Raw genomic sequence first — 27824 nt, forward strand, 5'->3', positions numbered from 1 at the left:
ATTATTATATACAGCTTCATCAGGTCTAAAGATGCTATCTGCATCCAGTCTGTTTTTCTGATTTCATCGTTTAATATTGTTTCGTTTAGAATGCTATAATACTGTTTTGTAGTCTCAGTGATTTTTATGGGTTCTGGTTCAGTGTGTAACTGTAATGCTGTGAAATAATGGTCTGCCAGTTTGCATGTTATGACGGCTGCTGTGTAGCTGTTTGGAGGGGCCCTTATATTTATATGATCAATGCAGGATGAGGTTGTTGTGTTTCCGACTATCTCTTCTCGTGTATACGACTGTATGGATGGGGTTATGTTATATGCCGATAATAGGTCTAGGTATTGTTCTGTGTTGTTATTTATGTTCCTAATGTTTATATTAATGTCTTCTATTATTATCAAGTTTTCTGAGGTACCTACTTCCGTGGCTCAAAGCCATCTGTTTAGTTCTTCTAGGAATTTTGTGGTGCTTAAGTTGGGTGGTCTGTATATTGCGTTTAATATCAGGGAGTTTTCTTTTTTGATGTTTTTAATTTCGATGCATATGTTTTCTGCGTATTCTAATTTATAGTTTATTTCTGTTACTTCTAGTTTATGTTTGGTAAATATTATTATACCACCGCCTCGTTTTGTTTGTCTGCAGTGTTTGTGTTGTTGGAAGTTTGGCATTTGGTAGGTGGATGCCTCTTCGTTTGTAGTAGATACTTCAGTCAGTATTAAAATGTCTATTTCGTTTATATCTTCCTTCAGATAAGCTTGCATGGTCAGCCAGTATTTTTGAATGCTTCTGATGTTGATGTGGAGAATAGATAGTCCTTTTTTGGGAATTATTGATTCCCACATTCCGTTATTGATTTCAGTATGTGGCAATTATCATGTTCCGGGGTGATTACGTCTGTTTGATGATCTGTATTCTTAATAATAATAATAATAATTTCCACCGTCAGCAGTAGTCTGAGACCTAACGGGACCTGAAGAATTGAGAAGCCCGATATATTAGAACAGTAGTATGTATATGATGTTTTAGTTTGCTTTAAATTTTAAAAATGAAAAAAAAAAAAACTGCCTTCGTTGCCATATCAAGAGAAAACCAAGTTACACAACAGAATTACAGTGGATTACATTATATTTTTCCTCGTATTTTTTTGTTTTATGATTTTATTATTATTATTATTATATTACACTGCCAGGGAGTCCAAAGACTCATCGAGGGAGGGCAACTCTACAACTCTCCACCAACTACAACCAACTGCAACTACACCAGCGCCATCTATCGCGCACAACTACTATTATTTCCACAGACAATCACAATTCATTTTCAAATTCAAATAGTATGATTTATTTATGATTTATGTTTGCTTTAGTTAGTCGTATTTATTAGTAAATATTCAAAACTGTAATAGTTTTCTTTTTTGTAAAGTTTTATACTTAAATATCAGAGGGTTGTAATTATATTCTAAAAAATCTACTTAACATTTTTTGAGATGTATACACATTCTTTAAGGGAGGAAAAAAGAGATACTTTGATCTGAATTTACGTGTCATTCTTGTAATGACGTTCGTTTGCATGAAATGCTAAAGAAAAGATCCTGCTGAAAATGAAAGTTTTAGAAGAGTAGAACTTTCCCAAGAAACAGTTTTTTATATTATTGTTGCTACAGTTCCTCAATATAATCTGTTATTTATTTCTCTAGTTATTTTTGGCAATTTATACATTAAAAACTTGACAAATTGCCAAAAATAACTACGGAAATAAATAATAGATTATAATGAGGAATTGTGGCAATAATAACATACAAAAACTGTTTCTTGGGAAAGTTCTACTCTTCTAGCGATATCTGAGATCAGAAACTAACAACTGTCATGAAATAATTTCCTCGATGTTGCCTATTCACAAATGATCTAAAAGAATTTTTTTGAAAAAATTATTTTATTATGGAAAGCTCAAACTGTAGAAGATTTAAACTAAAATATTTGTTTGTCTTTTGCAACGCCAGGTAGTGAAGCATCAGAATTTAAAAAAAAATTATTGTGGATCTTTGCTTATCTTTTAGAGCAGTACAGGTATTTTTCATAGAATATAATTCGAGAAAGCGTACATGAGTCACATTATTATGTTATAGCATGCATAAAGACAACTATATATACAGTATATATATATATATATATATATATATATATATATATATATATATATATATATATATATATATATATATATATATATATATATATATATATATCCTTCTCTGTTTTCAGATATAAGCATGTGATTATCTTACACACCGACCTACTCCTCATCTTCCGTGGTGCATGTGTTGATTGAGTGCCTAATTTATACTTTTTTCTAGATTATAAATTATTTACATAGCTGTATAATGTGTAAGATTGGAGCAGCAAGGCATGGATGATATAAATTAACAGGACTTTTTTTTATGTTACTCTCACCCACGAAAGGTTAGCACACCTGTAGCACATTTCGTGCCGTGGATTTTTTTTTTCTATTTTTATCAATTTTGTATTTTTTTTTTTGTATTTTTAATTTATTTTAACACAGTCCGGAAACCCTGCTCTAGAGACCAAACATGGAACTTTTTCAACCACTTCAGACCTCCAGTAAGCGGGGAAGTCAAGCCTTGTGATTTTGTTCATCAAGCGATATCAAATTGGCATCTGTATAAAAATTATTATATTTGATGGTTTCGAATAGAAGCAGTGGATAAAATACTTTTAATTGGATAAAAGTGGATAAAATTTATCAATTGAATAACCAAAATAAAATAAAATTTAACAACTCCTCTTAAAAAATTCACTAATGTTTCTTAATTTTTTTTTAAATAATGAGAGAATAACTTTTTCAAAGTGTAATGAATTCGATAAATATTTAATCAATTCTAATTTGGATTTTAGGCATACCCCTCCCAATGTCTCTTCAAGTGGAAGTAGGGTATATGGGAGATATCGACTCTAAGGAAATGGTTAGTGAATAATACTTTGAACATTTCATAGTTTACATCTTCTTACTTTTGAGTCTGATATTTCGCTTTCATATAAAAGGCAATAAATATTTATCAATCAAATCTTTCTTTAACTTAATTTGAACTTTATTTATACTTTTCAAGAAAATAACAAACGAATTGCAGAGAAATATTTTTATAACTGTTTCCATGTGTGTGTGTGTGTGTGTGTGTGTGCGTGTGCGCGCGCTCTCCAGTTAATTTTTTTTTCACATTCGAATTATCTGTCATTCTAATTTAGTGTTAATTTCTTTTCTCCTAAGACATTTGAAATCCACTCAACTTTGCGTCATTGGTGGAGTGACGAACGTCTAGTCTTCAATGAAAGTTGGGGAGAAAAAGTTGTTGGTCTCAAAAGTCTTCAAGACAGTATTTGGACACCAACACTATTTTTTATTAACGAGAAGGAGAGCGAGTTGGTTGTTAGCACTAAAGATAATATCTACGTTCAGATAATGCCCAGCGGACACGTCTATCTAGCTCTCAGGTAAGTCCATTCCAGAGTATTTTAAGCCATCGATTATGTAATAATTGTAGTTGATATATATTCTGAATGTCCTGAATATTCCAGTGAGATAGGATTGGTCGTATAAATTCGACACTATTACATTTGGAGAAAAAATGTGAATATTATTTTAGCGATGATCCTTCCTGCAGAGTGAATCGTAGCCCGAGTTTGCCAATATCGTGCATTATTACGAGGGTGTAAATACAGGCTAAGAGGCCTTGCGTAGCCTCTTAGTAATTTCCATTACATTAGATCTGTAGAAGAAAGAATGTTATAAGTTCGAGTCTAGTCGCCGAACAGAACTTTTGATCCTTGTTTCATCTTCAGCTCAGGTAACTAGAATTTTTTCTTAAGGAAGCAACTTAGTTTTTAACTTGCAACTTAACTTGCAACTTAACAGAAATGACCATACAGTACATGCGAATACACAGAAAGAAATAACGTGTAGTAAACATCACGTAACAAAATTGAATTGCGGGGGGGGCTAATTTTCAGCGATAGTGATAAGTGAAGACCGACCACGCCATTTTCCAAAGATGAGACTAGAAGAGCACCTAGCGTCAATACAGGCTTATAGAGAAACGTGTGATCTTCACTCGAACGACACATAACATTACACTTCCAGAGGGACTTGGTACAGCTGGAGATAAATTACGCAAAACTGCAAGTGAGACATCGAGAAAAGTTCAAGACTTTTAAATGAAGAGTGACAAGTTCACGCACAGCTCACTATTAATAATAAGAAGACTCATTCTATCCAAAGACGAAGATTCAGGACCATAACTTACGATATCTGGCGATCAGTATCTACTAATCGGAAAAGAACACTATGTAGCCGATTTCAATAGTTTATGTCGTTGATAAATGCTGCATAAACAGTATTAAGAGAATTACCGTCGCAAAGTTATGTCTTCTCTAGTTGGAGGAAATACAAACTGCAAATGGTAGTCGATGTTCATTGCCCTGTTAAACACTACCAGCATGTTTATTAGACATCTGAAGTAGCTTTTGTTTTCTTCCATGTTTAGTCATCAGAGCGAGAGCTCTAATTTTATCTTTATCCCTCCCTTCTCACATGTCGTGCGGGTAACACTTCAAACACAGTATGTCAACTATACTGTAGGCGGGGGTGGGGAGGCGTGTGAAATCGCTTTACCGATTCCACACGCCGCATCTACCGCTAGTAGCACGAATAAATGGGAAAAACTTAATAGTAACGAAACAGGAAGCTACTGAACGAGCTAATAAATAATCCTGCTGCTACTTTCTCTTCCAGATAATGCTCATAGGTATGCCATACTATGCCCCAGTATACAGTGATAAGTGAAAAGAGAACTGCAGGGGCCACATATAAACAGGAGACGCAAACATACGTCCCATGCAAGCGATGCGTCGAGCTTTTTTAACCTAAATTGCATGCCACTACTCTTTATTTAACTCTTCGTTTGTACTAACAATGGAAGATAGCAGCGAATCGCAATAAACAACAAAACTCCAGCCAAAAAATAATAAAAAGCAACCAAAAAGAACAAAAAAAATCGATACTTCCAGAAAAATATTTCCACATCCATTTCACCAAGACTTCACAAAACGATGCACTAGCCAATTTCGGTCATCCAAGTCCAACAGCAGCTGTTTCTAACGAAACCTCAATTGGAGACCTCAATGACTAGGTTTACCTCTATTGTCCAAAATTACACTTGACACAATTATTTCTGTCACACATGTGCGATACGTGCGAATTTATTACCTCAGACATCCCATGTCAGAGAATGCCAACTGTTGAATTTCCTCATCGTTTGATACTCTAGCTCAAAATTTCCTAGCCATACTTACTGAAGTAAGTATGACAAGGAAATACTTGCCATACTTACTAGCTTGCTGTCTTAATCGCTCTTCAAATTATGATACTCACTCTAACCTCTTTGACAACCTATCTCCAAAGCTTAATTTTCTAGAGTCGAGTTACCAAACAGTGAAATTTCTCTCTTGGGGACATGAATGTCCACAACTCAAATTCGCTTCTCATTTAGATCAAGGCGGTAAGATGCCAAGGTAATTGTTGTTAGTAATGATCTGCTGTGAATTGCTGTTAATCCTCCTGCTAACACTCCTCACCTTTTCTTTACCAACTCTCCTTCCAAATTCAATTCTTAGCAATTAAGAGCAAAACTTCATCTTAGTTTCATTTACCATAGAATACCCTTCACTCAACCATTCTTTGTCTTTTACCAATGCTTTGGCATTATAAGGAACTTCAAATGGAATGTCCTCTGTGACTTATCCTCCTGCTTTGCATGATCTGATTGTCGTTTCCCCTTCTTTGAATCCAAATACCTGTTCTGTGACCAAATAAGAGTAAAAATTCTAACTGGAAATAAAGTCCCTACCTGAAATCCACGATTACTATCGAAACCATGGTTCTCTAAATAAAAAAAAAATCAGATTTGAACTCGAGACGAAAATTCCAGTTTTCACACAATCTGCAATCATCATCTTTTGTTATTGTAGCCTAAAAGGTTGACCTCAAGAAATATTTTTCAACAGTTCTTAGTTACAGCGGTAATAAACAGGAATTATTAACACGTTCATTTATGTAATCAGAATAGATGCTATATGATGAGAAAATATTTCGTCTTTTCTAACCCTACATACGTGTACTTACATATGATAGATATTTCGCGTTTTTAAGTTTTACTTTTGTGAATATTCGTGACTGCTGTGACTTGCATCGCCGTCTTGGACAGCAATTATGCTTTGTTGCTGTGCTGTGGGTAGGAATCCCACTCTGTCCTTGATCTTTCTGAAAGTCTTTAAGTGAAGGGACTGATCGTCTGTTGGCTCAAGGCCATCGCTTTACTTACTGCAATCAGGAAACGTGTTAAAGTTTAAAAGAGAGAGAGAGAGAGAGAGAGAGAGAGAGAGAGAGACGCCATCATTTGGGTCTTTTCATTCTACGTTGTTCGCTATAGGAGGGTTTTCGCTTATTTCTGGCTTTATCAACTGTCCTTAAATTATGAGTTTTCAACCATTCATTATATGACTGTCATTGTCAACATCCTTTGGTGACAACATCCTTGTCACCAAAGTCCCAGTACTGCATCGGAGAGCCTTTCATGACAACTTATCCACCTATAGAAGAATGAAGTTTAGTAAATACGTTTTGGAATACATTAGATGTTAAAGTATAACTGGTTACACTTCATAGTTCTATAAAAAAAAATACGTATGAAAATCATTGTTAATTCGCCTGTCTTAATCGTCCCATTTTCAAGTATTAAAATATAGCATTACTTCCAAACAATGCCTGTTATCCAGCATCTCAGGCTTGCTTCATTATAAATAGAAAGGGTTCTTCTGAGTAATAATGGCAAGTAACGATGGATGTATCGGGTTGTTCATAACCGATGTGCATAAAACAATTCTGTCGCCTTCTGTTCGACAATACTACTTTTAATTCTGTTCAAGAACTACTTGAAAGCACTAGTTTATCTTCAGCTGTGGACGGCTGCACTTCTGATATAGTATGCAGTTCACATCATATTAGAATTAAAGACCCTTAAATGGACGGCTTTTATCGATTTACAATTTGCTACAGCTGCTGCTTTCTAGATTTCCGCTTCTCAAGAAATGATCTGCTCACAGCTGAAAGTTATTCCTTATATCATCTTCTAGCTGTATTTTAATCTTGTAATTTTGCCTGAAAATCTTCTGTTGTCTACTGTTGTTGTTGTTATTATTGTTATAGTTTAGAGGCACACTGAACAAAGTAAGGCGTAAGGTCCTGTTTGTTAACTGCCAGTAAATTTTATGAGCGAGATTCCCATTGAGAGCGATAACTCAGTTTTAAAAAAATCCTATTTGAAACCCGATTCAAACCAATCCTTTCCATTTAAAACGAATATGCCACTATCCCACTACTGCATTACCAAACCGTTGTAGTAACCAAATTCATAGCGTTCTTGCAATGGCGTTCCTTTCACAAGATCATTGTGTAAAGGAGCAAGCTGAAGTAAATTCATGCGTAAACCATATCAGTCAATTACAAACTGCGGAACTCGGCTGACTTGCAATTTAAACTTGGACAAAGAGAGTTTGAATACCAATGTTCCATCAGAGCATTTCTTACAAGTGATGCAAATGCGAGTTATGATCAGTTTACTTACGAAGTTTTAGTGCAATGTATTTTTAACTATATACAGTATTAAAGATCAATGTTATACAAGTATTGTAAGAATTTGTGGATAGAAAATATCCCCTTTGAAAAAAGTGCTGTCCTATTCCTATGTGGTAGGGTATATTTATCCATAGACTAGTTAGAGGAATTAGTTAATAATAAACTTCCTCTGCAAATTGTAAGTATATTTATTGTATTGGGGGGGGAAAAATACGCTTATGCCCACTGAAACAAAAAAAGTCGTAATTAACTATTTTAAAAAGTGACTGAAAATTCGTTTTTATTTTTTATTAAAAAAAGAACAAGCACACTTTTAAGCAGATCATTTAAATTGAAAAAATGATGTTACCCCTAATCACTGTTTCTTTCTCTCCCTTTGCGATTTAGACTTCGTTTGACGCTATCATGTCCAATGAATCTCAAACATTATCCTTTCGATCGTCAGTCCTGCAGGATAAAACTCATGAGTTGTAAGTATCTGTTATATGAATTGTACGTCTCTTTTTCTTAACTGTTTTAGCCATTTTTTAAATTATTATTATTATTTTATTATTACGTGACCTCCAGGGAGTCCAAAGACTCATCGAGGAAGGGCACCACTCAATCCACCATCTACAGCGAACTTCATCATCTACACCAATGCCATCTACTGCTTACCACCACCACCACTAGTATTTTCACAGACAATCACAAACATCCATGCACACGGCGGGATTCGAACCCGCAGCCTTTTTGGCTAGAGTGCAGATACTCCATCCACTTGGCCAACAAGGCCGGCAAATACAGCTAGTTTTTTTAGTAACAATTCATAAATGTTTCAACTAGATTCACTGATAAAGGCAATCAGAGATATTCCAAAACTATATTCACAAAAATTCACGCGATGATAATTTATAAATATAAATTAATTTAATATCAATTAATTTAAATTTCAGAAATCATTTTTTTTCTCTCTAAAAGATAATTTTTGAAAACAATTAATTGTATCATTGCCTTTGCGTAATTTAATTCATAACAAAAAAGAATCAAGAGATTGGGCTTATTTTTCGATTTTATATTTCAGCGATATTTATTTATTCCAATAATATTTTCCATTAAAAAATTTTATCATTAAATTAAAATGCTTTGTTTCGCTGTTAAGTAATAAATTCATATTTATCAAGTGTACTCAAATTATGTTGCAAAGTTGGTTTGCGGTCTCGCTTCCTTTAAGCAAGTCCCTGTAGTAGTTTTCTTTGCAATCAGGATGTGGATAGCAGAATGCCACTTAAGAATCCCTAGTTTAAAGAATATGTTTGAAAAAGAAAAAGAAAAAAAAAACATTTAATCCATTTTATTTTACAGTAAAGGCCTCTTAGAAACTTTTCCAACTCTGGAAATATATTGCATTACACCCACCTCACAAATATGGGGGATATCGTGTTTGATAACCATTTTTCGATACTTCCAGTCTGTAAACTTGTGATTTCGTTGATCACGATGAAGCTAGGTCTGTTTTCGATCAAGAATTTTTTGGTCTTCAGAACTTAGAGAATACAATAAAGATTTTGGAGCGCATCTCAAAATAAGAAAGTATAATGATTATCCAATCTAAATATTGTGTAAAATTGGGCTTCCTTAAAAAGAACTAGGAGAATGATTTGGAATAGAATAGAATGTGTCTCCAGCAAACGGGAAGATACTTCTGAAAGAATTTCGAAGTGAGTTTGAAGACATTAAACATGAGGCCGTGCTTTACTCTGCTTTATTGATGTTAATTATCAATGCGTGCCTCTTCTCCAAATCACATATAATGACAGCATCCCCTCCCCCGATTATATGAATCACTTATATGGAAAAATTGCAGTCTTTCGTTAATAAAGAGAAGCATTTTAAAAAGTGATATGCATCTGATATACTTTGGAAACAAGTAACGCAAGATAAGCTAGCCAAGTCCAGAAGATATCGAACTAATAATGTTGATATTCAGAATAACATTTCTTTGCATGCGTGTTGTGAATATCAATACAGCTCAGAATACTAGCTAGTAGTTACAAGTAATACAGAAACTTTAAGAATTAAAACAATTATTTCCGAGATCTTTCGTACTTAACTCATGTATTTCAAGTCAAATTTCAAACATATTCCACTTATGACTAAATACATGAGGCTGGATATACAGGAGAAAGAACTTATAAAAGATTTTTAAAACTCTTCCTCGTAGAGGAACTTTTTGTATGTTTTTTTATTTCCAGTCGATTCCTGAGTTGGTTCATATTTCCTATAGGCCAGTGCATCTCACTGGCCTATACGAAACACATCTGCAATAAGGAACTGAGCCGTCATGATGGTAAATCTTTAGACTAGAACGTCTATCAGTTGCTGAAACTTTAAATTAGTTCTCTTCATTCCCTTTGTGGAATGAAGAATGTGTTGCAATCTATTTAATTTATTTTATTTTATTTTATTAAACATATACCAATAATGGCATCATTATAAAAAATAGCTTTTCGACGTATAATTTATTACAGATCGTCAGAAACCATGAGAGGACTAATTTCTGTATTAATAAAGTAAATTCAGCAGGAAAAAAACATCCATAAATATATTAACGTAAATATATGATGACTATATCAAAAGAAATGACAAAGGACAAGAATATGGATATGCCTACTGAGAATAGAGTGAAACTAGAAATTCAGCAGGAAAAAAACATCCATAAATATATTAACGTAAATATATGATGACTATATCAAAAGAAATGACAAAGGACAAGAATATGGATATGCCTACTGAGAATAGAGTGAAACTAGAAATTATAATTCCTGCTGTGGTTATTTTTACGTAGAAAAATACAAATAAAATGAAATGAAAGAAAAATTAAATCGATTTATTCATTTCTGCAAAATTTCATATACTTTTAGTTGTTTTTGAGATGCTTCGTAAAGTTTTAAAGGTCGATTGAAAAGCTGATTTACGCTCATTATCGTTCACGAAAAGTAGCCTAAATATGATGCGTCTGTAAATGTCCATAAAATACTAAGAAATTTCAATAGAAAGTCGAATAGTGTTATGTATAAATGAGAGGGAAGAATTCAGTTTTGTACCAATACATTTCAGAGAGAAAACCTCAGAGCCTTCGTAGCTCAATCGGTAGCAACGATGCTCTTTTGTAAGAAACATTTGCGATTCTGTTAAGAGCTAAGAATCTTTATAAAGGCCTACTGAACTGAAGCTGAGTCATCCGGTATCATGCGGAAATAGTAGAGTTTTTCGTACCGGAAACTCAGATTTCTTCAGGGTCTGCCTTAAACCAATTCGGCCAGATCGGGCCTGCGTAATGTGATGAAGCAAGAAATTTAAAATTTGATAAACTTTTGAAAGATTTTTGCTGAACAAAAAGCAAGGATTTTTCTTTATAGTTTATTTTTTGTAAAGTATAATCAATAAGCATATTGTTTAAATTTTAATATTGTTTACCAACATATATTCCCGATATCGAATTATCTTTAATTAGTTGTCCCCACCAAACTAATACCAATTGTACCCGGTATTTGACTTTTTCCTCCTCAAAAGCAGGCAAACAGACCAAAGAAACACGCGCAGTTAACTGCCATAATACACTGGCATCATCGTGTTAGTTGTTCGACTGTAACTTCCAACAAACCAAAAGCAACTTAGAACCTTGAATTCTTTGATATTGTCTAGGGTTCTCCATGAATCCGTAAAATCGCATCGAAAATTTCATGAATGTTAAGAAATAACTTGTAATTTTTGTAAAGTTAAATGAAAATTCTATTTCAAACCAAGACAATAATTGTTAATATTTCCTCGGTAATAATAATATTCGTATGGAGTTCCCCCCCTTTCTACCTAGTCCATTTCAGGGGGGGGGGGGGGGGGTTGAGCCTTCCTAATGACAGATTAAGTATATATATATATATATATATACTTAATTATATATATATATATACTTAATTATATATATATATATATATATATATATATATATATATGTTAAAGATACCAAGCAATTTTAAACCTGGTTTTACTCCATTTCCCAAGTAAGCAAACAGACTAAAAGTCAAGTTTGCGCCTGCAATTGATGCAAGTCTAACTGATCCCACAGGTAGTGCAGGACCAGGTCAACTCGTGGCAAAGGTGGAACAAGCTCCGATCACTAATCTTAATATTTACCCTTAATGCCAAAACACATCTCCAAGAAGGGGATGTAAGATGTTTTGTATTAAAGGCAAGGGGCCACTACCCAGACCGGTTTCGACCTTTATTGAGGTCTCGTCAGTGGGAGCTAGGCTAGAAATACCAAGATTTAGCAATACAGAGCTTGTAAGTATTTCGCCAAAACAAGTTACCATAAGGTGTTTTAACCTTATTAAATAAAAATCTCTGTTTTGGCGAAATACTTACAAGCTCTGTATTGCTAAATCTTGGTATTTCTAGCCTAGCTCCCACTGACGAGACCTCAATAAAGGTCGAAACCGGTCTGGGTAGTGGCCCCTTGCCTTTAATACAAAACATCTTACATCCCCTTCTTGGAGATGTGTTTTGGCATTAAGGGTAAATATTAAGATTAGTGATCGGAGCTTGTTCCACCTTTGCCACGAGTTGCCCTGGTCCTGCACTACCTGTGGGATCAGTTAGACTTGCATCAATTGCAGGCGCAAACTTGACTTTTAGTCTGTTTGCTTACTTGGGAAATGGAGTAAAACCAGGTTTAAAATTGCTTGGTATCTTTAACATATTTATACCCAAGGTAAAAATACTTTCTACATATATATATATATATATATATATATATATAATGTGTGTGTGTGTGTGTGTGTGTGTGTGTGTGTGTGTGTGTGTGTGTGTGTGTGTGTGTGTGTGTGTGTTTATTTATGACTGTAGATCCATGTGTGTTCAGAGGGGCCGGTTTGCTTGTTCTGAGGGACGAAACACCCGAGTTTCTGTGTGGAAAAAACCATCTGCCTTCGTATGAAACCGGTTAACTCACCTTTAGTGGAAAGTGATCAAATAAAGGTTCCTCACGCCATAGACGGGAATCAAACTCAGGTCTTTCCGACTGAGCTACGGAGGCTCAGTTATCATTGAAGAACAATAATGAAAATAATGAAAATAATCATGTTAACAAAATATAATCATAGAAATTAAATTATAGAATATCATAGTTAATAGAAAATAATCATGTTAATAGACTCGTTATTTTATAATTTATTATTTTTTTGCTTCCTTAATGCATCGACAAGACAATAGACATATTACTCTGACTCGAAAGGTCTAGGATTGAATCCCATGTTCAATAAGTCTATGTCAAAAGGATGGAAGGCAGATTTCATCTACTCTGGAAACTCAGATTTTTCATTCTGCAGAATAATTAAATCGCCCAGAGAAAACATTCAGTCTTTCAGTATCGATGCTATTTTTAGTTTGTGCTTGAATCTTTAAAATCCATAGCAGATGAGTATGATATAACTGTAGAAAATAGTCATCGATTGATTTTTGGTTATACCTACGCAAATTATTTCTTACCAGTGCATTATGTCCGTTAATTGTGCATATTCTTCTCTGTCACTGAAATAAAAAACGTATCTCCAAAACGTGAAACCTGTTACCTTATTATGGAACACAAACGTCTCTTCAGTAGAGCAACCTTATGAATCCCATTTGGATCTAATATCTGTCAGCAGAAGCCCATGACTGCATTTAGGCAACTTTTTTTATCGGTTATTTATTGTAAGTTCGGAATTTCGGCCCGAAAGAGATAAGGCCAGTGTACCACGTCTGTAAATTAACCGTTTGCAGAATAGAAAAATCCTAGAAGATAATCCTTTCAACCACCGAATGAGACGTACTAACTTACTTTCAGTTGAAAAAAAAAAACTTTCAAAGCTTATTCGGGTCATAGACTTTTGCATCAGTAAATCAATGAAAAGAGATCGTAGATCGCGTATTACTAGTTTTACTGTTTTTCACATATTATCAAAAAGTATAAGAATGAACTTTTCTTTTCTGTAGGGTCGTACGATAAAAACGCCCTCGTTCTGCAGTGGAGAGATGACTGCGTAACATTCCTTGAAAGTGTGGAGCTTCCAGAGCACTACTTGGACAAGGACAATGTAATGTGTGAAACCTTCGACAAAGATTATATAACAGCAGGTGATAATTTTCAATGTTCGATTTTTTTGTTCACAGTTTATTCATTGAAATATGAAATTTATTATATGATCCATCTATGTTGGCCCGGATTCAAAAGATACATTTTAGGTTCTCTCCATAATATAGGCATAAAAAAGTACTCTTGAATGTTAGCATTATTGGCATCTGCCAGTATTACTAACAAGCGATATAATCCTTTCATTATATTTGCCTACTGTCATAGTCAATCTTATGGAAAGTACATATTCCCTTTCAGGGATGATTTTCTGTCAGGACAGTCTCACTTCGTTCTTTGTTCTTTTTCTGTTTCACCGACATGAGTAAAGAATTACGTACTCTAATGACATACTGAACAATTTTCATTATATATTATTCATCAATAGGCCAGTTGCGCGATCCTAGTATGGAGGTTGTTCTCGTGGACATCACTGTGTCTTCTCATCCCTACTAAACACACCTTAAACGCTGATTTTTAGCTGAGATTATTCGCGCCAGATATTGTCCTGCCTTGTGAGAATGTGGCCCAATAGATTTCGGCTCTTCAAGCAAGACGAACGCTCCATATCACGAGGCTCGCATTGTGCATGGTTCATTGTCCGCCTAGTTCTCTGGATTTGAATCGGTCGAACATTTGTGGAATCATGTGAAACGCGGGATCCGCAAGTCGAACGCTAGTGCCTCGCTCGGTTGCTGTCCTCCGAGACGTTATTCTGTCTAGATGACCAGAATACCTCATTATACCTTGTTTTGTAGTCTAGTGGGGGTAAATGCCAAGACGGGTGCAAGGGATTATCTCCGCCAGAGGAGGCTCAAATGCTACTAGGTAGGTGGTTATATTATTGTGGCTTATAAGTCTATCAGAATTACAGCTATTACAATCGAACCTCGAAATGACCGTTCTAAAAATTAATGCCTGTAAATAGAGTTTATGTGAAGTCTACCTTTCTTCAGAGTACCTTAAGCTCTGGTTGATGAGCTTTATGAGAACAACAAATACTTGTTTTGTATCTTGACCTTTCAGGCTTTGAAATTCAAAGAAATAGAAGTGAAATTACATTAAGATAGCCACACATTATTGTTCGAATTTGAACTGGTTTTCGAAGACTTCATTTGTGCACTATTTTCTTTCCTTTGGCATCGTTATCATCATTAACAGTATTAACTGGATGAATTCCTCTCCATGTTTCTTCTACTTTAGCTGATCCTGTGCATCTCTACTCTCTAAATATACGTAATATCTTTTTATCGTTATTCTATCCTACTGCTGGCTTACGTGGTCTTCGAAGTCCAATTTTCCGTTTCCATTCTGTTGCTTTCTTTGTGAAATATTTGCGATATCCATTAAATTAAATTTGTTTCCTTATCCACTTTTTTTTTATCTAGCTTTGTTATTCCTAGAATTGATCTTTCTGTATTCCGTGTGTGTGTGTGTGTGTGTGTGTGTGTGTGTGTGTGTGTGTGTGTGTGTGTGTGTGTGTGTGTGTGTGTGTGTGTGTTTTAAATCTCTCTAACTGTTAGTAAAGTTCGAAGTTCCACTATAAGTCATTACTAGTAGTGTACAATGATTGTGAATCTTTCTTTTTGAAAACGTTTAGTAAAATACTGTAACTGATTAATGCTGATATTTCATTATCAATTTTATGGCCACTTAGAATTTTTTTCCTAGATATTTTTATGAATCCACTTTTTCAATCTTTTTTTATTTCTATTTTTTCTTTCTAGAATAGTATTTCCTCTATATATTATCTTTGTTTTATCCATATTTACTTCTAGGCCACTTATATCTAGACTTGTTTCATTTATTTCTATAATCATGGATTCTTATTCTTTTGACGGTATTGCTCTCAGTACAGGGTGTTCCATAAGTCATGGAACATTCTGTAGAAATGATGTTCTGAAACCTGCTTGTTCTTTCAGTTTATGGAAATTTAATACAGTGTATTATTTACTGAATTTGAAACTTTTTGTATACAATTCTTCCAGCTTCATATGCAAGAGATTCCCTCTGTTTTTCAGCATTTTATTAGCATTTCATCTGGTGCAGGTGCCTTTCCATTTTTTGTTAATATTTTTCTAATCGCAATTTAATTTCATCTTCCATTTTCTTACCTTTATTTGTGTAATTCCTAAAGAAGCTTGGTTATTAGCTCTGACATTTTTTTTATTCTGCAGTGCATCTTCATCTTTTTTTAACTATTATATAAAGATTTCCTGTATTATCAAGAAACTCTGTTGTTTGGTTTATACTGTTATTCGTTCCTTTTGTAATTCTAATCTTTTTTTGTATTAAAATTCCATTCATCCTCCATTATCTTTTTTTTTTCGTATTGTTTTACAAATTTCAGTATATGCTTCGTTTATCATACCATGTGCATCTTATTTCATATTTTTAATTTCTGCCATTCCTTTTTTTTTTAATTTGTTGATTGTTATGTCCTTTAGAATTTTCTCTTGCCATTCTTATAATAGGCTCATAAGAGTACTGCATTTATCTAATTGCTTTTCAGTTATAATTTAAATTGAATGGATGAAATTTAAACAGTATGGTACGTAAGTTACGTACCATACTGTTACTGTAAGTTACGTACGTATATGGTACGTAACAGTAAGTTTATGGATAAATAATTTTAAATAAATTAGAATCGTTTTTAATCTGCTTATAATCTTCTGCTTTTATTCGACTTCTTTTATCTTGAATTCAAACTCACGAATTGTTAGAAGTGCCAGTGAATGAAGCTATCAATAATGATGAAAAATAAAATTGAGCATCGCTTTTGCAACAAAGAAAGGCCGTTTTAGTAAAATGCTAAACATGCCAAAAATGTTAAATGAAGGAGGAGTTCCAGACAAAGTTTGCCACGCAACGCTATTGGGTGTAAGAGAAGAGGGCTCGACACAGTGACTTTATTATTCATTTTAAATCACTGCTAACTGAATTGTTAACATAATTAAATGTTAGGTAGTGGATGAAGATCATCAGTTTGTGTGAAAGCACCCGCCCCATGCTTATTCGGAGATGAGGAAGCTGGAAATAGCGTAAAATAGTCCATATTTGGTCTCTTGAGTACGAGTAAGTAAACTTTAGCCCACCCCATACTTGCATTCGATAGGATTATCAGTCCTATCATATTTAGAGTCCTAACATGAAACTCTTTAGGTGGAAGGGTTTCGGGTCTCCCGTAAGCGGGACAGTGGTCTCACACCGAGTAATGTCACCTAAAGACATTCCCATCATCATTGCTCATGACGCAACTCGAACTCGCAGAGTGTTGGTTAGAGAGCAAATACATTAATCACTTACCCAACCTGACACCGGCAAAATGTAAGTTTTAAGACCTTTAAATTTTAAGGAGGTCAGGGTGACTATTCTCGCGTGTTGTGGATTTTTCTTTCATTTGCAACTTAAACTTTACGTTTCTTCTTTTATATACTTATTACAAATAATAAGATGAAGACCACAGTTCAAAATGAACTGAAATAGTACAAAATAAAATACAGTTGTCGATAAACTGGTTAAAATTCGCTGTCGCATTCGTTATACTTATTTTTTCTTAAGTGATAATTTCTGGATCAATACTCTCTGGGTGTGTACACTCATTGTAGTATCTGGGAGGTACTACAATGGGTGTGTGTGTCACAAAATGAATACTGCTAGAATATTGCACCTCCTTTTGTCCGTAGGGACGACATCCTTCTGTTGTAGTACGACACGAACATTTACGCCTTTCGATTGCCATGCTTTGCGGAACCTAAAAATTCAAACCATCTATTAGATGGCTTGAATTTTTAAAAAAACTCGGGATTAATATTTTTTACTAATAATTAATTAGTATATTATGCATGTGAATATGTATTGATGATTTCGTGATGGAGAAATGTCGTAAACCAGAATATATTTACTGAATTTATTATGAGAAATCTAATAATTCTATAACAATTTCGGTTCAGAGAAATTATTCGTTGCCGTGATAAGAGTTTGAATTTTATTTAAAAAAAACTATCTAGAAATCTAGAAACACGCCATCTACAAAACTGACAAGATTTAGTTACAATGAGCATGAATCATATTCATATCCAAAGGCATCGCTAAACATGTGAAGTAAAGGAGAAAAAATTAATTATAAAACAAACAAGAGACCCCCTCTACTTATTGCCACACCGACAAAAATAAATAATGTTTATTAGTTACCAAAGTAAAAATTTGTCAAATGAAAGATTTTTACAACTTAGGCCTTAATTTCTTTCTCAGGTAGCTTTAGTGGACTGCAAGCTAGCCTCAGCTTTCGTAGAGAAATTCCATACTATTTAATGGAAGTTTATTTACCCATCAGCCTCCTGGTGGTCGTTTCCTGGTTGTCATTTTGGCTGGATGTATATGCTGTTCCCGCTCGCACTGCCCTTGGCATCACCACAATTCTCACTATTATTACAAATTCCAGAGGTATAAAGGAATCAATCCCCAGGGTAAGTAATTACGTTAATGCGATTATTAATAGAAATGTTGCATTTATTTAAAAGGGAATAATTTTTCATTATAATTGCTTTCTCGCATAGCGAACTTTGTAAAGGTTAAGGACATATCGTACATTATGCTTAATGAACTTATCAGATCGTTTACATGAATTTGTTTCCACCACAAGCATCGTTTTACTAACTGTTGCGAACTCTCTCTAGGACCTGCACTTTGAATAGATCTAGCTCTTGGACTATCCATCTTCATTTATCGATCATTCTTAATGAAATGTCAACACGGCGATGAAACTGTTGATCTCCAGTATAGCTCGTATTTCCTCGGATATTTAGCTTAAACTTTGCTCTTTCCCATTAATGATCGATTCTAGTCAGCTACTATAAAAATATTTTTTATCTTGGAAACAAAATTCCGTATTGCTATTGCTCTTTTGATGTATGAACATTTTTTAGGTTTGTACCTGATTTGCTGTAACTGTCAGATAGGTATACGTGTTATTTTCTTTCGATTATCGTGAGAATGTGTGTGTGTGTGTGTGTGAGAATGTGTGTGTGTGTGTGTGTGTGTGTGTGTGTGTGTGTGTGTGTGTGTGTGTGTGTGTGTGTGTGTGTGTGTGTGTGTGTGTGTGTGTGTGTGTGTGTGTGTGTGTGTGTGTGTGTGTGTGTGACTGTATGGTCACGTGGACAACATGCCTCTCTGAGAAAGCATTGATATTACCAACAGTATCCTGTTGGTGGTATCAATCACATGCAGCACGAATGATCAAACAAGAATGAAGAGACTTGCTCAGTAAGCAATATTCAGGAACACAGCACCTAGTCTTCGCTTTACTAGTATTAAGAGGCTAACGAGTACCAGAAAAAAAGTCATATGTTGGTACTGTTCATTATATTCGTGTAATTCTGTTCTCATGAAATAAGAGGTTTTGTAATTCATCGCTTCATGCAACTCTTTGCCAATCCTCAGCCAGCAACCTCAATTATCAACCTAAAGGCTGATGGGGGGGGGGTCTATAAATAAAAGAAAAAAAAAGTGATATTCTCAACCATTGTTTACTGTTTATAGTTTATAGCTCCCTTGTAATTCCTGGTTATAGCTCACAGCTATTTGACCAACTGTGCATGCTTATTAGACATTACGTGGTCATTCATGCGCTTCTTGCATCGATCAGCTGTTTCAGGCCACACGCTGTTGCGCATGACAACGATTCCCGAGCTATTCATACCTGTCTGTTAGCGCTCTACACTTTCTCCCACCCCACGAAGTGACTGAGGTCACAACCTTTATCATCATTGCACACACACACACACATACTTGAACGTAGAGATTCTCCTGAAAACACGTACCCTATTTTTAGTGTGTTACATGTTACTTGCATGATTCTATTTAGAATGAATAGAAATGGCTAATATTTTGGGTACTGAAGTTCTTCCTTCCTCTCACAAATTCATGCAATTAATTTATACAGGATTGGTGAATTTACAAACTACCTAGATGTTCTTCTAATTAAAGAGAACACTTAAGCATCCATTTACACCTAACCCAAAGAGCTTTACGTCGGATCACTTCATAAATAGGTCCATATAGCTCGTTACTTGAAAATAGAATAATTATTTCATTTATATTCATCTCATTTGAAGATACCACAAACAACGTGCTCAGCCACGTGTCACTTGTAATGCATGCTACTATAATTATCCCGGTCTAACTGTAAAATCCCTTCATTTCTTCTCTTAGTATTAGTAAAAGGTACTAATAATTCTCTCTCTCTCTTCTCTCGCTGGATTACAGTCACCTACAAAAAGGAACTTTTTTTTTTTAACTTCCAGAATTAGTTGATCTTTAGCACAGATAAGTAGGGGTTGTTTTTTTCTCCCCCTCTAGAATGGAACGTGGAGTTTTTAATTCAACAGCTTAGCAAAATCAACCACAGAACACAAAAGGACATGCTAGTTGGGACTAGGAAACCTTCCCTTATCTAGCGCGCCTTAAATTGCACCATCTTCATTGCACTCGGCAATGAAGATGGTAAGAGATGAAGATTTTTAAAACATTAGAGCTAGAAGAATATCGTATACTCCGTTTTGAGAATGGAAAGGCTTTAAATCATTTTATATATTAAAAAACAATAAATGCTTGAAAAAAAAGTAAATATTTTTCGATCTCCTTCCCCGTTCATTTAATCTACCTCCCAAAAACTGAAAACTAGATCTAGTCATCTGAACTGCCTGTCCACCACTTTCCTTATCATAGCTTTTTTTTTTTTTGCCTTAACCTACCTTCTTGTTTAGGGATCACGAGATGTACGGCATACAACTGATGCCATCTCATGGTTCCTAACTCTAATACTATATATTATTGTCTAAAATAATGTGAGCTCTAAGGTCGATTTCTTGATTTGCGTGGATAAAAATTCAATTTTTTCCATGAGAAAAAAGCTACTTGCACATACCAAATTTTGATCACTTGCCGGAATTGGCTGATAAAAGACACAGAAAAATTTCCTCTAGTCGATGACTAGAATTAAACTTCATAAGTATTTTTTCTTTGTGAATGCCAATAATTAAATGATAGGTGATTTTCATCGCTCAGTGTATAACCACTTATCTGCTTTTTTTTTTTTGATGTCCTGAAATGGTCGAAAAAATATCGTTGCTGGAATATGTTAACCTCTACCTAACAATTTAATAAAAATGAAACGCGATTCATACGTGATTATGAATATTTCAATTATGAATATATATACTGTATTATTATTAGAGTTTGAATAATTTCTAAAAAATAATTTTTCAAGAAAAATTAAAAGAAACATGCTATGAATGAAAGAGTGCACCTTATCCTCATTAAGACTAAACTTATTCTATTTTTATCCCCGATATATGCTGATAAATTGTTTTGTCATTTTGTTGCAATTTAGTGTTTCTACATGTGTGATTAAAGGACGAAGTAAATTCACTTTTATTGTGATAAAAAAAATCGTAATTATTACCTTCGTGAGGTTTCAAAATAGCCACCTGATGATGGTTCAATCATATCAAAAGTTTTTGCCATGCAACCTCCGTTATTGCGATCAACTAAACGTGACAGCTGTGTACTCTTTCATTGGCGAGGTGTGGGATGGCACTTATTAGATTTTATTAATTATTGAAAATAACGTTTCTTGTATATTAAGCAGAGGAAAATCAACTTCCAAGGACTGAAACGTGCTTCGTAGAAAACGCTGATAATAAGAAATTACTAATAGGATATTTTCTCTTAAAAGGCTTCAGTCATGTAACTTCAACTGGAACTTCGTTGCAATCGCCATTTCTACGGCTTTAATTAGATTTTTCAATATCTATTTAATAAACTAATCGCTCTCGTTTTACTTTTAGGATTCCGAAGCAGTGCTTTGGACAACTATGATTATAAATGTTGGAAATTATCGATTTTCCACTTCCACTGTCTGTTATCTATGAAATAATTTCCCTATATATCTTTAATAGGCTTCTCTCACTAACATATTTCTCAGTCATATCAGTCAGTTTCCTCCTAATCTGCTGAGCACATTCTCTTGATCTTTCCCTGTACTTATCATTTCGCAGTCCTGAATTTCCCTAACGTTTCATCGTCACACATATAACCATTTGACTAGATCTGCGTACAGAAATCCAGATGAGATCTAATCAGGTGTAGGATACATTGACACCATGACCTCCTTATCTCTACCTGAGTGTCCTTCGCATTACGGCAGAAGTTTCTGATAAATGTGTCCCGTAAACTTCAACTCGTCGTTCATCAACATTCCCAGATCCTCCTCCATCTCCTGAAGTAGAACTCCACCAATATACCTCATCCCTTCTGGCCACAGTTCATGATTTTGTACTTAGCAGCGGTAAACTGACATCCCCATCGTCTATCTAAAACGTCAACCAATTCAAATCCTCTTGTAGCAAAAGTACATCAGAGGTCTGCGCTACTGCTCTTCCCAGTTGAGCATAATCTGAAAACAATTGCGTATCTTCTCTCAAACCTTGAACTGTATAATTTAATGTATATTTTTACCCAGAACAGACCTTGTTCTGTTCTGGAGAAAAAAATACTGTAGATAAAATTACTGTATAAGCATCTTTTCTCCTCTTAACAAAGCCATGCTACTCTCAGAGAAGATTTCTATTCTCATCGAACCAAATTTGTATTCTGTAAAACTGAACATCGTAGTTCGATTTTGTAAAGTAAACTAATGTATATATAATATTTCAGGACGTATCAAAGCTTCCACCTATACATCTCACTCACGCGGACGTTGATTATCTCTAAATAAGTAATCGGCTGTCAGATTCATTCCCTTCCCCCCATCCCCTCCGTGAGAAAATTTGTTTTTATAATTCCGCTATGCGAATTACAAAAATATGCACAGTCATATCAATTTTCCTTTCAATCACGCCATTTTCAGAGGCAGTAAATAACTCGATTATGGATTGTTATAATTATTCCTCTCTGGCTCGGTGGAAGTAGGAAAATGAGAACTGGGATTTAGGATGTAATCGACAATAAGTCCACGTGGTTCAACTTTGGCTTCAGTGAAGTTTCTATTAAAATTTGTCGGTCACTGAACCATTTTAATAACAAAACAAAGTTATGTCTACAATATGTAAGAATATAATCGTGAGCAATTATGAATGGTGTATTTCGTAATCGTATTCTTGTGTAACACCACATCATTACAACATTTGCACTTTGTTCTGCCTAATTTTCCTATTCAAAATGGTCCTACCAAAACCAAAATTAAAATAACTCGATACATTTTTAATAGTAATCTTAAATTAAATTGCATTCTGCAACAGAGAATTACTATTATGTTTTCCAGTCGTTTTGTCAATAAAAACGATGCGATTCAAGAGAGAAAAACTATCGATGAAGGAAGGATTGCCGACAACTGATGAAACATTACGCTGAGCTCTCGCTTACATACAAAGCACAGTACAAGTATAGGTTTGATATCACTCACAGATGGATTTTTAGTTGTCGATATTTTTGTCGTTTTCGCCAGATGTCTGTGTTACGGTATTCAAAGATAACGTAACTTTGATCGAATGTTGGTACTTTTGTAAAAATCTCAGGCATGTGTCAAAAGTTAGGGCACGGTTTTACGAAACAAAAACGTAGAAGTTTTTCTACGTTTTTGTTTCGTTTGGTCCGACTGTGACGAAACGTCAGGTGGCTTAACAAAATTTTATAAGCTTTTCAGATGCGAAACTAATAAAATCCACCCAGCCAACGTCCAGGGATAACTTAAGCCACGTATTTTGCCTCACCTAAATATGGATCCAAGTTTCATAAATTGCCCTCAAACTTTTTCCAAACTCGTTTTCAGAAGTACTGTCATTCGACAATCCTCTTTGAGTAACCACGATTTGTTACATGCTTGTTAATTCTCGCGATATCGGTATCACAGTATCAAACGGTATTGTGTTGTGTATTAAACAATTATAAGCGTAACATGTATTTGGCCATATGTGTGCCATGCCAATATACTGAATTTGTATTGGGTTCAAGATTCCGTAATGAACTTTTTTATAAGACGGGTTAATGAACGATAAGTTCTGGTGTTTCATAGCAACAGGCTTTATTTTAAACCGAATTGAATTCATTATAATAATTACATTCTCGCTGGATAGAATTCAATGAAATTTTGTATTAAGGATAGGCTGACCATACGTACCGTTTTGAACGGGACAGTGCCATTTTTTTCATATTTCCCTGCCGTCCCGTCGTTTTAATAAAAATATCAGTTTTGTCCAGTTTTTAATAAAAACTATAGATATACTTTAATATTGGTCAATCATAAATTATTATTCATAACCTATAATCGTTTGTGGATCAGTTGACTCTCATAAAATCTCTAATTGTGAGGCAGTTGGATACATGGAATAAAGAAAACATTCCTGTTCTGTTAGATGGGGAGAGATTTTTTTTTTTTTTAATGAGCGGAAAACACCTAGACTTTCAAGACTTTTGTAATACCGTAGAGTTTATTCTTTCTTCCAGGAAGTATAGCACCTGTTGAGAGAATATTTCTGCTATGAACAGTATGTTATGTTGTCAAAGGAGAAATCATAGATTAAGTTGAGACAATAAGGGGCTATGTTAGTTGTCAGACAAAATTGTGTGATGGAGTGTGAGTAGTCTTATGATAAGGTGTTGAGAGACCGAAATTTGCTGCGTAAGATCACTTGATCGAAGAAGTATTCATGGTACGATCGTGGTGAAATACAGTCCCCCCTTTGTGTTGTGTGTTATGATCCATCCAGTCGTTTCTGACTCCTGGCAACTCCACGAACATATACTCTCCATTCCGATGTGTCCCTGACTATGTCTTTCAGAACCTCCAAGCGCACTTCAGTTGCTTCTTTAACTTCATCTACTCATCTAATTCTTGGTCTTCCTCTTCTCCTGCTTCCATCAACTTTAGCAATCATCATCTTCTCAAGACTGGCATAATATGTCCGAAGTATGACAAATTTTTCTTGTTGATCATAGCTTCAAGGGAGAAATCTGGCTTTATTCTGTCTATCACTGATTTATTTGCAGTTCATGGTATTCTTAGTAAGCGTCTCCAAACCCATTTGAATAGATTCAAATGCATCTATCTTCCTTCTTTCACTCTTTCTCAGGGTCCAACTTTTACATCCATACAGCACCACAGGGAATACCATTGCTTTCACGATTCTGATTTTTGTTGTGAGGCTAATATCTTTATCTTTAAAGATCTTCCTTAAATTTGTCATTGATTTTTTTCCGAGTAATAATCTTCTTCTAACTTCTTCGGTACAATAACCGTCTTCATCAATTCGGGATCCTAGGAACACAAAATCGTTAACTGCTTCCATTTCCCCCATCTACTTCAAAATTATTAAGTTCACATGTTGCCATAACTTTTGTCTTTTTGAGGTTAAGTTTAAGACCATATTTAGCACTTTCTTCTTTAACTTTCATAATAAGTTCCTTCAAATCTTCTTCGCATTCTGCTAGCAAGGTGGTATCATCTGCATACCTCAAATTACTAATATTTTTTCCACCAATTTTAATTCCAACTGGAGACTCCTCCAGCCCTGCCATTCTTAAAATGTATTCGCTGTACAAGTTAAACAGGTACGGAGATAAAATACATCCTTGTCGCACCCCTTTACCTATTGTGAAATACTCAGTTTCTCCAAGATCTGTTCGGACAGTAGCTTCTTGTTCATAATAAAGATTCCTCAGAAGGATAATGAAATGCTCTGGGACTTCCATTGTTCTCAACACATTCCACAGTTTCACATGATCTACAGAGTCAAAATCCTTGCTATAGTCAAGAAAACAAAGGTAGACATTCTTGTGATATTCTTGTGCTCTTTCTATTATCCATCTCACATTGGCGATTTGATTTCTTGTTCCTCTGCCTTTTAGAAATCCTGCCTGTTCATCTAGCATTTCTCTCTTCATGAATGGTTCCAGTCTTTTCTGAATGATCTTAAGTAAGATTTTACTTGCAAGAGAAATCGGTGGTATATTTCTGTAATTTTCGCACTCTCTTGCATCGCCTTTCTTCAATAAAGGTATACAAACTGATTTTTTCGATTCTGTAGGCATGTAGTTGTGATCCAAATTCGCTGACATAGAGCTGTTAAAATTTTTACTGTCTCTTCTCCCAAGGCTTTGAGCAGCTCAATGGGTATTCCATCTCCTCCTGGTGCTTTCTTACTGGATATCTGATGCAGTGCCGACCTCACTTCACTCTCCAGTGGTACTGGCTCCTGTGTATAATCCTGCTCTTCAAATTTCTCAGTAATTTTGGAGTCCTTTCTGTAAAGGGCTTCTGTATACTCTTTCCATCTCTCTTTGATGTCTGCAGCTTCTGTAAGATATCCTTTGTGTTTTCTTTTCAATATTATTACCTTGGCACTAAACTTCCCTGTTAGTTCTGTGATCTTTTTGAAAATATCTCTTGTTTTTCCTTTCTTGTTTTGGTCTTCTATTTGTTGGCATTCCTGGTTAAAGTATTTTCCCTTGTCTCTTCTGGCTTGTCGTTGAAACTCTGCATTCAAATGCCGTACTTCCTGTAAATTGCCTATGGCCTTCATTTTCCTCCTTTCCTGAGCATTTTGATTGCATCTTCTGAATGCCATTTGGGCTTCTTCTTACAAACTGTTGAAATATTCTTCTTTGCTTCTGTTTTAATTATATCTTTAATCTCTTCCCATAGTTCATCTGGTTCCCTTTCACACAAATTGAGCGTGTTGAATCTGTTCTGTATGCTAATATTGTATTCAGCTGGTATGTTTCCAAGATCATATCTGACAGACATTTGTGTTGTTTTCAGTTTCCGTAGTTTCACATGTATCGTAGCCACTAATAACTCATGGTCTGTTCCACAGTCTGCACTTGGAAAAGTCTTGACAGACTGAATTGCACTTCTCCATCTTCTTTATCCAAGTATATGTTTATGTAATAACTTTTTTTTACCGCCTTGCTTTTTCATTAATACAGAATATTACATAACCCCCATCCCGTTTTTGCAACCCAATGTTTGTCTCAAGGAAATATGGTCAGCCTAATTAAGGAGCTCGATTAAATATCATCGAGCGATATTAATTTTGGCACTTCATCATTTTAATGGCAAAAAAACACCAAAATTAATTGTCAAGTACACTGTTGCGATAATGATTCTTTACGATCATTTCCTTACCTGTTTACCAAACTTTTTTGTTTTTGTTGTTGTTCTTCTATGCATAAAGCCAATCAATTAAATAAAAAAAGAACACCAATTAATTAAAATATATTATTTCACAACTAGGTATCTTACGTAAAGGCCGTAGACGTCTGGATCGAGATGTGTACATGGCTGGTCTTCTGTGCCTTTTTGGAGTTTCCTTTCGTTAATTTTATTGCTAGAAAAGCCAAAGAATCACTCAACAGCTGTTCGCATGTTGGTACACAAACAGGAAATTCCTCCTCTAATCGGCTTTTTCAAGTACGTATGTTAAAAAAAACAAATGTATTTAGTATACCTTTTAATTTTTATTTTTACTTGAAATAAAAAGACTTGAGTAATGGCTGGGAAAAAAAAATTACCTTAACTCATATAATTTAAAAATTTTTTCTCTGCAGATTGTTCGCCAGCCAACAGCAACTAACAAAGTATCGGCATCTTTGACGAACCAGCCCTCAATCCGACAGTTTGAAATCAAACATAACAGTAGTGATAGTGAAGAAAGTGGTAAAGGATGTAAGCACTGTTTGCCGAAATATAGTGAAAAACTGGCACGTACCATCGACTGGGTGTGTCGCTTTCTCTTTCCTATAGTATTTGTGCTGTTTAACCTGGCCTATTGGTTCACTTGGGTTCCTTGACCGTGCGTCGTCTTAGATGACGTTAGTTTCGCCTACATTAACGAATCCCAGGGAGTTATTCATATATACAAGCACTACAAGGACTATGAAATGTGTATATATACTACAGCAAAAAAACTATGGTCAC

The 27824-nt window shown here is 34.8% G+C and overlaps 1 protein-coding gene across 1 annotated transcript; it reads left to right on the forward strand.

Moving 5' to 3' along the window:
- The first annotated feature begins 733 nt into the window (after positions 1 to 733).
- Positions 734 to 27824, forward strand: LOC150109368 (glutamate-gated chloride channel-like). Its single transcript, XM_090407735.1, has 8 exons — positions 734 to 1000; positions 2904 to 2971; positions 3274 to 3497; positions 8083 to 8165; positions 13711 to 13851; positions 18101 to 18315; positions 27141 to 27317; positions 27455 to 27824. The coding sequence occupies exons 2-8, from the start codon at positions 2918 to 2920 to the stop codon at positions 27695 to 27697; spliced, it is 1137 nt and encodes a 378-aa protein (XP_090263861.1). The 5' UTR covers positions 734 to 1000; positions 2904 to 2917; the 3' UTR covers positions 27698 to 27824.

This window comes from Typopeltis vanoorti, chromosome 2, assembly GCF_054136105.1.
Source record: "Typopeltis vanoorti isolate ZY-2024b chromosome 2, IOZ_Tvanoo_1.0, whole genome shotgun sequence".
NCBI classification, from domain to species: domain Eukaryota; kingdom Metazoa; phylum Arthropoda; class Arachnida; order Uropygi; family Thelyphonidae; genus Typopeltis; species Typopeltis vanoorti.

Coding starts and splice junctions, on each gene's coding strand:
- LOC150109368 (XM_090407735.1), top strand. CDS start 2,918: ATGTCTCTTCAAGTGGAAGTAGGGTATATGGGAGATATCGACTCTAAG. Junction 2,972..3,273: donor ATATCGACTCTAAGGAAATG/GTTAGTGAATAA, acceptor TTTTCTCCTAAG/ACATTTGAAATCCACTCAAC. Junction 8,166..13,710: donor CAGGATAAAACTCATGAGTT/GTAAGTATCTGT, acceptor TCTTTTCTGTAG/GGTCGTACGATAAAAACGCC.